The 10,730-nt window shown below is 39.8% G+C and overlaps 1 protein-coding gene across 4 annotated transcripts in view; it reads left to right on the forward strand.

Moving 5' to 3' along the window:
- The window catches only part of TP53BP1 (tumor protein p53 binding protein 1), a 109,483-nt gene that overhangs the window by 76,483 nt on the left and 22,270 nt on the right, over nucleotides 1–10,730 (forward strand). For all 4 annotated transcript variants that reach the window (XM_011989204.1, XM_011989201.1, XM_011989202.1 and 1 more), the window contains exons 16-17: nucleotides 1,426–1,518; nucleotides 7,468–7,951. In XM_011989204.1, the coding sequence (XP_011844594.1) occupies nucleotides 1,426–1,518; nucleotides 7,468–7,951 (577 nt within the window). The remainder of the gene's footprint in view (nucleotides 1–1,425; nucleotides 1,519–7,467; nucleotides 7,952–10,730) is intronic.

Consider the following 10,730-nt stretch of genomic DNA (forward strand, 5'->3'; position numbering starts at 1 on the left):
GCGTATTCAGAGGGAACAGAGTATGTTGCTAAAGCTTCTAGAACCCTCAGGGTAGAAAGTAGAGAAGAGAAAATAAGGAAAAACTTTGAGCAGAGGGTTGGAATGGTGGATCTTAGAATGAGATGAATTTTTTGATATTGTTGTGAAGAAAATTTTCCAGGTAAGAATCTGAATTTAAAAAGATTTTGACTTGTTTGCCATTGGGTTCACTCTAACAGATAATCTAAAGTAAGCTCTGTCACAATATTGGAAGTGGTCCTTGGTTCATCTGCATTTAGGTGGAGCTTTTTTGTTTGTTTGTTTGAGACAGGGTCTCACTTTGTCAACCAGGCTGCAGTGCAGTGGTGCGATCACAGTTCACTGCAGCCTTGACCCCCCAGGCTCGAGCAGTCTCCTGCCTCAACCCCACAAGGAGCTGGGACTACAGGCATCTGCCACCAAGCCTGGCTAATTTTTGTATTTTTAATAGAGATGGGGTTTCGTCATGTTGCCCAGGCTAGTCTCTAACTCCTGAAGCTCAAGTGATCCGCCTGGCTCAGCCTCCCCAAGTGGTAGGATTACAGGTATAAGCCCCCGTGCCCAGCCTACGTGAAGCTTTTAAGTGTTGTTAGTAACTGTACTCTGTTCAGATTACTTGCTGTCACCTTATTTCTCATTTTATTTCTTTTTCTCTATTTTACTATAGAAGGTTTCAAGCATATACGAAAGTAGAGAGAGTAGTATAATGGACTGCTGTGTATTCATCATCCAGTTGCAAAAATTTCTTATGGCCAGTCTTGATTCATTTATATTTCCAGCACCCACCTCCCTACTGAATTATTTTGAAGATAATTTCAGCATTATATAATTTTATCTGAAATACTTCAGTGCTGTCTCCAAAAGATAAGGATTCTTATTTTAAACTTAACCGTATTACTATTATCATACTTTAAAAAATTGACAGTGGTTCCTTAATATAATAAAATATTCAATGTTCAGGTTTCTCTGATTGTCTCATAAATGGTGTTTTACAGTTTGACTCAAGATCTGAAGAAGGTCCACATATTGCATTTGATTGTGTCTCTTTAAGTCTTTTAAAATATAGAGTACCCCTCCAGTCTTTTTTTTTTTCTTGCCTCTTGCTTGCAAATTATTTGTTGAAGGTACAGATTGTTGTATAGTTTTCTACATTCTGGATTTTGCTGATTGCATCTTTATGGTATTTAATACAGTTCTCTGTCCGCCTTATTTCCAGTAAATCTTCCTTGAGAATTTTAAATTATGCTAATTCAAAACAAATATGGAGAATTTGCATTTTGGTGTAAGGTGATTTGGAGTTTGATATGCAGAGAAAGCATTTTATTTCCTCTGTGCATAAAAGGATACTCTCCAAAAGTACTTTTCTTTTCAAAGCTAACAATATATTGCTTTAATATATTGTCTTAGTCCCCAGAAGACTATGTCTGTGTTTAGCTGTATCTGTGAAGTCAGGCAAGAGAATGAGGCTGGAAGTGAGGATCCCCCCACTGCACCCATCAGGTAAGCATTATTTTTATAGAATCTTTTGGGCTCCGTTGGTTCACAAAATGGTTGGTGCCCAAATCCTAATATGTACTGTGCTGTGGTTTGAATGTGGCATGTGTTGGAAGCTTAACCCCCAGTGCAACAGTGTTGAGAGGTAATTAGTGGTATAAAGCTACAGAAGTTGACCACACGCACACTAAAAAGAGGTTAGGCCATGGGGGCACTGCCCATATGAATGCATCAAGGCTGTTACGGTGGGCATGGGTTAATTATAAAAGACTGAAGGGTCTGTTTGGCCCTCTTTTCACCTTCTTGCATGCGCCCTTACCATGTGATGCCTTCCATCGTATTATGATGCAGCTAGAAGGCCCTCACCAGCTGGCCATCTAGATGCTGGTGCCATGTCCTTGGACTTTTCAGCATTCAGAACCATGAGCCAAATCCTGTAAATCTCTTTTCTTTATAAATTTCCCAGTCTAGTGGGAATTCTGTTATAGCAGCAGAAAACAGACTAAGATGTACTGCTACTATTTTGTGAGCTTAGCTTACCTTTTTTTTTTTATACCTTGTGGGACTATGATGTATTCTGGATGGATTCATGAGCTATCATGAGAAATTTTGTTAAATATTTTATAGATATACATTTTTGTCTTTATCTGCCAGTTGTATCAATTTGAAATTACTGTCTTCATAAATGTATTTATTTATTTTGAGATAGGGTCTCATTCTGTCACCAGGCTGGAGTGAGGTGGCGTGAACATGGCTCACTGAAGCCTTTACCTCCTGGGCTTCAGCCTCCCAACTAGCTAGGACCACAAGCATATGCCACCATACAGGCTAATTTTTCTATTCTTTGTAGAGATGGCTTCTCACTATGTTGTCCAGTCTGGTTTCAAACTCCTGGGATCAAGCAGTCCTCCCACCTTGGCATCCAAAAGTGTTAAGAATACAAGTGTAAGCCACCGTGCCCTACCTATGAAAATAATTTATGTAATTCTGCATTTCTTAGATTAGTTTTTCTTATTTTGGAAATCATGTTTACTTTTAACAGACTTTTTATTTCTCCTTAGTTTCCCACAGAGCAAAATATGAGATGTTTAACATCCCAAATTTAAAGTTTTTCAGACTTGATGGAATTAATTTTTCCGTAATTTCTTTTTCTTTTTAGAGACAGGATCTCACTGTGTCACCCAGACTGAAGTGCAGTGGTGCAGTAGTAGCTCACAGCAGCCTCAAACTAATTTTTGTGCAAGCGATTTTGCTCAAGCAATCCTCCTGCCTCAACCCCCTGAGTAGCTAGGACTGCAGGCATGTGCTGCTGTGTCTGGCTAATTTTTTTTTTTTTTAAACTTTTTGTAGAGACAAGGTCTCAGTATGTTGCCCAGGCTGGTCTCAAACTCCTGGGCTCAAGTGATCCTCCTGCCTCGTCTTCCCAATGTGCTAGAATTACAGATACGAGCCACTGTGCTTAGCCCCAAAATTTATTTACTCCATAATCTCTTAGAACAGTTCTGAGGCAGGAAAAAAGTTTTGAGTTACAGGCCCTTTTTCTCTATATAAATAATTAAGGAGGCGGCCAGCCACGATGGCTCGCCCCTGTAATCCCAGCACTTGGAGATCAAAGCATGAGGATTACTTGAGGCCAGGAGTTCGAGATGAGCCTGGGTGACATAGTGAGACCCTGTTTGTACCAAGAAAAAAAAGAAAAAAAAAAAAAGCTGGATGTGGTGGCATGCGCTTGTGGTCCCAGCTACTTGGAAGACTGAAGTGGGATGATCGGTTGAACCTGGGAGGTCAAGGCTGCAGTGAGCTGTGGTCTCACCACTGCACGTTAGCCTGGGGAACAGAGTGAGACCGTGTCTTAAAAAAAAAAAAAAAAGAGTATCTTGTATGGAATATATGATTCTTATATTTAGTGTAGAGAAATAAGTAATGGCAATGGAAAAGAACCTGTATTTTCATTATGAAATGAGTATCTTTCACCTCTAAAATTCAGTGATTTTCTAATTAGACAATGTGATAATATTTTGTCAGTAGGTATATCACTAATAGTGATATAAGTAGCATGATTTAGCCAGGCACGTTGGCACTTTGATAGACCAAGATGGGTGGATGTCCTGAGCTCCGGAGTTGGAGACCAGCCTGGGCATCATGGTGAAACTTCGTCTCTACAAAAGTACAAAATTAGCCAGGTTTGGTGGTGCATCCCTGTAGTCCCAGCTACTTGGGATGCTGAGGTGGGAGGATGGCTTGAGCCCAGGAGGTGGAGGTTATAGTGAGTCAAGAGTGTGCTACTGCACTCCAGCCTGGGTGACAAAGCCAGACTCTGTCTTTATTAAAAAAAAAAAAAAAAAAAAAAGACTGGATGGGGTGGCTCACGCCTGTAATCCCAGCACTGTGGGAGGATGAGGGGTGATCACTTGAGGCCAGGAGTTAGTGACCAGCCTGGCCAACATGGTAAAAACCCGTCTCTCCTGAAAATACAAAAATTAGCTAGGTGGGGTGGTCCATACTTGTAGTCCCAGCTACTCTGGAGGCTGAGGCATGAGAATCACTTGAACCCTGGAGGTGGGGGTTGCAGTGAGCCAAGATGGTGCCACTGCACTACAGCCTGGCTGACAGAGCAAGACTCTGTCTCAAAAAAAAAAAAAAAAAGTAATAGGTAGCATAATTTCTAAATTTCTATGTTCATTATTGAAAGAAATATTTAAAATAAATATGTCAATGCTTTAAATGGGCGTTCTGAATAAGTGGGAGCTTGTTGATATTCTTGGGAATCAGATGATCTGAAATCATGTGATTTTAAAAGTGGTGTAGTAATGACCCAGCTATTACTGAATTTATTGATGTCATTGAATTGCCTTGCTTTTTTATTAAAGCATTTTAAAATAGAGGTGCCAAGATGTTGGTGATACTGTTTAACCTTGGTGGAGCAGAGACCTGGGGATCTAGCTGTATTTGATTCCAGATGCCTCATAAACATAGCTACACTCAGAATAGAATAGTTAGACATTTGTTAAATATGGAGATGTATTCTTTCCTATTTCAATTTGGATTAATTTTTTTTTTTTTTTTTTTTTTGAGATGGAGTCTTGGTCTGTCATCCAGGCTGGAAGTGTAGTTGGGTGATCTTGGCTCACTGCGACCTCCACCTCCCAGGTTCAAGGGATTCCCCTGCCTCAGCCTCCCAAGTAGCTGGGACTACAGGTGTACGCCACCATGCCTGGCTAATTTTTTTGTATTTTTAGTAGAGATGGGGTTTTGCCATGTTGGCCAGGCAGGTCTCGAACTCCTCACCTCAGGTGATCCACCTGTCTTGGCTTCCCAGAGTGCTGGGATTACTAGCGTGAGCCACTGTGCCCAGCCTAAAATTTACTTTCTTAGCATCAGTTTCTAAGTCTGGTATATAGTGACCAGAGTAGAATTGCATAGCTGGAACTAATGGAGAGGGACAGAGGTATGGCACTTCTTATAATTTATTGAATTGCTGTAGAAGTAAAATTCCATTCAGATATTCTAACCTGAATAAATAGCTTCTGAGGTATCTTAGTCTCTTTGGGCTGCTACAACAAGCTGCCATAGGCTAGGTAGCTTATAAACAAAAGAATTTATTTCTCTCATTTCTGGAGGCTGAGAAGTTCTAGATCAAATCAGTGGCAGATTTGGTGTCTGGTGAGGGCCTGCTTCCTGGTTCATAGACAGCTGTTCTCACATGGCAGCTGGGGGCAAGAGAGCTCTCTGAGGTCTCTTTTATAAGGGCACTGACACTTCATGAGGGCTCTTCCTCTTAATACCATCACCTTGGGGGTTAGGATTTAATATATGAGTCTTGGGGTGAAGAGGACATAGACATTTAGTCTGTAGCATGAGATAAAATTTATAAGCTTGTTTAGGATAGGAAACAACAATAATTGAATTCCTAAAATCGAGTCTTGGCTCTTCTGGCTTTTGAATCCTTTCCTCCTTGCTCAGCCATTGGTATGTTAGATGTCTTAAGATTTAAATATGAATATTTAGTTGATACTGAAGGTGAACTAAGTCTCTTTAATTGCATTGTCTTAAACATCTAATATTGATTATCTGCTGTGCTCAATATCTTACATATATGAACATTTATAAACCTCATAAAAGGTAAGTGCTACTCATGGTAGGTGTCTCCTGGTGGTCATGTTCTTACTTCTTCTTCATTGGACCATATATTTTCATTCAGTTGAGGTTCCTGAGGGATAGGACACAAACTATAATGACCAAATGTATACATACTAAGCTCTTCTTGGCTAGAACTCTATTCCATATCCCTCTTTGAGCTCCTGTTCTGGTAGGCTGAGATAAACAATATAGAAACCTCAGAAACTTTTTTCCTTTTCCTTCAAGATCTAGAGCAGAGCAATCCCTGAAGAGCACTTCCTGCTTCCTTTACTGTATCTACCTAGGAAAGCTGAGATCCTAAGGATAAGAGCTTCTGTCAAATAGGAGACAGCCCCAACTCTTTTTCTGGCCACATACTTAAATCAACATATGACATGGTTTCTAGGCCCCTTATCATCCTTCGTGTTACCTTCTGGGTTTATCTACAGTTTATGCTTTGTAAACTGTCATGCCCAGAACTGAAACATATTCCAGATGTGGTCTTAGCTTGGTCAGTTCAGAATGGATTCCTTTTATCTTTATTCTGGCTGTTGTACATGTAATGGAGCCTAAAACTGCGTTATGTTGATTTAATCTGAGTAGATTTTACAATTAATTGATTCAGAGAACATTCAGTCTTCTGTTCAAAGTACATGTATTAAGCATCTATTTTATATTAAGCTGTGAGTTAGGTGTTTTAAATATAAAAATGGATAAGACATGAACGTCAAATTTCTGTTGACTTGGAGTTAGCCTGGATGTTTTTGTTCTGGAGAATTGTTAGGGATTTTTTTTTTTTTTTTTTGAGACAGTCTCTCGCTCTGTCGCCCAGACTGGAGTGCAGTGGCGCGATCTCGGCTCACTGCAAGCTCCGCCTCGCGGGTTCACGCCGTTCTTCTGCCTCAGCCTCCCGAGTAGCTGGGACTACAGGCGCCCACCACCACGCCCGGCTAATTTTTTGTATTTTCGGTAGAGACTTGGTTTCACTGTGTTAGCCAGGATGATCTTGATCTCCTGACCTCATGATCCACCCACCTTGGCCTCCCAAAGTGCTGGGATTACAGGTGTAAGCCACCACGCCTGGCCTGTTAGGGATATTTAAGAAAGCTCCTAGTCACTTCAGAAATCATGGTATGTGGTTTGTAGGACACATTCAGCAAATGCTTGTGGAATAAAGGAACAAATCACTGATACCCAAATGGGATGACTTATGAAAAGTAATTGGCTATATCTTGAGAACTGTCTTTGAGAAACAATTCATTCTGAAATGTTTAGTTGTAGATATATCAGTATAGCTGACAAAACTAGAATCTACCTACAGCTTTATCCTTTATAAATCAGATTTTCTGTCCTAAAAATACTGGTCAGGGGGATAAACAGTATCTAGAATGTTAGGAGTCAGTTAAGGAATGTTAGAACCATTCATAAGGCCAGATAAGACATCTTGACCTAATTGATCTTTTTTCAAAATAGATCTCTAAGTTGCCCTTCATTGTCTATGACTTCAGTAATGGGTTTACATCTTTTTGTTTACTTCATTTTCCTGCATCAAGTTTCAGAGTTCATAGCTAGTGATGGGAAGAAATTTTATGACTCTTTTATCATCATGGTGGAATTATTCCAATCTACCGTTATTTTTTTTACAGGAGTGAAATTATAATGAGAGGCCTCCAAAGGTGATAATGCTTGACTACCTGAATTTCTCCCTTCCTTATATTTCTCAAATTGTCAAAATATGGCTCCCCCCTTGCCACTACACACACACGCGCACACACACACACATTCACACATACACTTGCTTAATTGACATGGCTTCTTTATATGTTGCATTTTCAGGGGGAACTTGCTTCACTTTCCAAGTTCTCAAGGAGAAGAGGAGAAAGAAAAATTGGAGGGTGACCATACAATCAGGCAGAGTCAACAGCCTATGAAGCCCATTAGTCCTGTCAAGGACCCTGTTTCTCCTGCTTCCCAGAAGATGGTCATACAAGGGCCATCCAGTCCTCAAGGAGAGGCAATGGTGACAGATGTGCTAGAAGACCAGAAAGAAGGACGGAATACTAATCAGGAAAATCCTAGTAAGGCCTTGATTGAAAGGCCCAGCCAAAATAACATAGGAATCCAAACCATGGAGTGTTCCCTGAGGGTCCCAGAGACTGTTTCAGCAGCAACCCAGACTATAAAGAATGTGTGTGAGCAGGGGACCAGTACAGTGGACCAGAACTGTGGAAAGCAAGATGCCACAGTTCAGACTGAGAGGGGGAGTGGTGAGAAACCAGTCAGTGCTTCTGGGGATGATACAGAGTCGCTCCATAGCCAGGTGAGAGAACATACTAGGGTACATCAGAGGCCCTGTTTTTGACTTTCAGGATTCTCAGAGAATTTAAGTTGTGGCATGTCTACTTAATGACAATTCTTGAACGTTTTGGACAGAACAGTGATTAAAAGACAAAAACAACTTTTCCAAGATACAGATATGGTAGTGAAATTGTGGGTAGCTATAGTCATTAGATAGTCTTTTAGGGAAAATGTAGTATTGCTACAGTTTTTTAGGTAGGTCTTTACTGGAGGAGAAAGCCAGAGATTCAGCCTGGGTTTATTCCTGTAATACTCTTCTACATTCACTCATTTCCTTCTCCATAATTTTTTATCTTCCCTTCTAACCATCAGATCTAATTTTTTCTCCCTTAAGTCTATTTCATCATGGTTCTCAGGAATTCAGAGTAGAAGGTAAAGGGGAAAGAAGCAGCATGAAGAATAGTGTATTTCAGTATATGAAACAGAAAGAATGGTAACAGGAATAGAGAGAGATGGGGAAAAGTCCCCAGGTGACTGGGAACTGCAGAAGAGAAGCTAAACTAGAAGCTAATGTGAGGAAAAGGATTGGGGCTGATGAAAGTGAGGCTGGAGGAATACCAGGTTCCAGGGAATAGAGTGGGGAAGTATTGGTACTAGTAAAAATTAAGTAGGTGGCTGTGCATGGTGGCACATGCCTGAAATCCCAGCACTTTTGGAGGCCCAGGTGGGATGATTACTTGAGCCCAGGAGTTTGAGACTAGACTGGGCAACATAGTGAGACCTTGTCTCTTAAAAAAAAAAATTGAGTAGATAAAAAGAAGTTGTAGAAATGTATGTGTTAACAAATACATAGAAGTTCACAACATTTCATTGAGTGGCAGAGTGGGATCCATGGCAGAGAAAATTTGGAAGTTACTAGTAAACAGTAGTCTCCGCTTATCAGTGGTTTCTTTTTCTTGGTGGTTTTAGTTGTCCATGGTCAGCTGCACTCCAAAAATATTAAATGGAAAATTCTAGAAATAATAAGGTTCAAGTTGTGTGCTGTTCTGAGTAACGTGATAAAGTCAAGTGCTGCCCCTCTTAGTCCTGGCTAGGATATGAATCCCCCCTTTTTCTAGCATATCCATGTGCTATATATGCTCCCTGCCTGTTAATGACTTAGTAGCTGTCGTGGTTATCAGATCAGCTGTCATGGTATTGCATTGCTTGTGCTCAAATAACCCTTGTTTTACTCTCACCCCAAAGTTTGAGAGTAGTGATGCCGACAATCTGAATATGACAGAGAAGTCATAAAGTGCTTCCTTTAAGTGAAAAGGTAAAAGGTCTTAATAAGGAAAGAAAAAAAATATCATATGCTGAAGTTACTAAAATCTATGGTAAGAACAAATCTGTCCATGAAATTGTGAACAGTATATTGTTATAGTTTATCTTATTATTAGTTATTAATCTCTTTCCGTGCCTGTTTTATAAATATTATGGGTCTGTATGTATAGGAAGAAACGTAGTGTATAGGGTTTGATATTATCTGCAGTTTCAGGCATCCACTGGGGGTCTTGGCACATATCTCCCTCAGATAATCAGAGATATTGTAGTGGTCAAACTGTCTTTTCAGTTGCTGTGGTAGATTATCTTCATTTGGGATCTACTTAGGAAATCTTCGTTATTGATGTGCCTCTCATTCCAATTGTCCAAGTTGTTTGTTTTGTAAACATAATATACAGTTCTTATTTATTGAACACCTATGGTACATATGGCATATGAGCATTGTGTTCAAGACAGTGCTAAATTTTATGTTATGCAGATTTTACCATACTAAAAATATATAGATGGTGTATAGAATAACAGAAATTGAAATTGGTGTGCCATCTTTTGAAGAGAGGTTAGCAAATGAGAAAGGCTGTATGCAAGTTTTCCAAGTGTCAGTGCTTTTTAAAAATCCCCTTCATTGTAGATAGGACATAGGCTAGTGCTAGTGGAAAAGCATAGGCAGCCTACTTTGACACTCCTGAAATTTTCATTTATATGTCAAAAAGGACATGGAACCAGGTGGAAGGGAAAGTGTGGTTTTATTTTCATTTTGTTTCCTTCCCTTAATGGTGGTAAGATCATCAATTTTTTTTATTTTACAGACACCTCTTTTCAGAAAAGTATTTGAAGAGAATAAGCATAGCTTTCTTTTTACCTGCCCCCTTTACCTTTTCTCCTTATTCTCTCAGACACGCTTAAATGTCTGTCTTGCAGTGATCATTCATATGGCTGTTGTAATTGGAAGAATACAGGGAAGCTTCTTGGCTCCGTTTCAGGAATATGTAAAGCCCTAAAACCTTTTAGACTTTCTCTGTAGTGGGCAATAGTCTGATTGTGTGTGCAGGCAGGAAGTTCAGGCTGTCACAGTTCCCATGCGTGGGTACCCTGATGATTGAGGTGGGACTGACCTGTGCTTTAACCATTCATTAGACAGAGTTGTGTATGTAGAACTATTTTGAATAATTTGATGAGTAGCATTCCATGCCTTTGATATTACTTATAACTATTCACATAATTTACATATTTCCATTTTAGCAAATATTTCACCTCTGCCAGTTTCCAGGTTGAAACTGGAGTGGGGATTATTCCGATAAATTACTGAAAGCTTTTGGTAAATTACTACCACATGTCAGGAAAAAAATGCAGAATTACCATTATTGCATTTGTATGTATAATTCTTTTTAAAGACTTGGCTACTTTGATACTGAATGCTGAAAGTAAAATCAGCCTACCTGAGGGGAGATAAGGTGAGAGGCAAAAGTGTGCAATTTCTC

This window comes from Mandrillus leucophaeus, unplaced genomic scaffold, assembly GCF_000951045.1.
Source record: "Mandrillus leucophaeus isolate KB7577 unplaced genomic scaffold, Mleu.le_1.0 Scaffold35, whole genome shotgun sequence".
NCBI classification, from domain to species: domain Eukaryota; kingdom Metazoa; phylum Chordata; class Mammalia; order Primates; family Cercopithecidae; genus Mandrillus; species Mandrillus leucophaeus.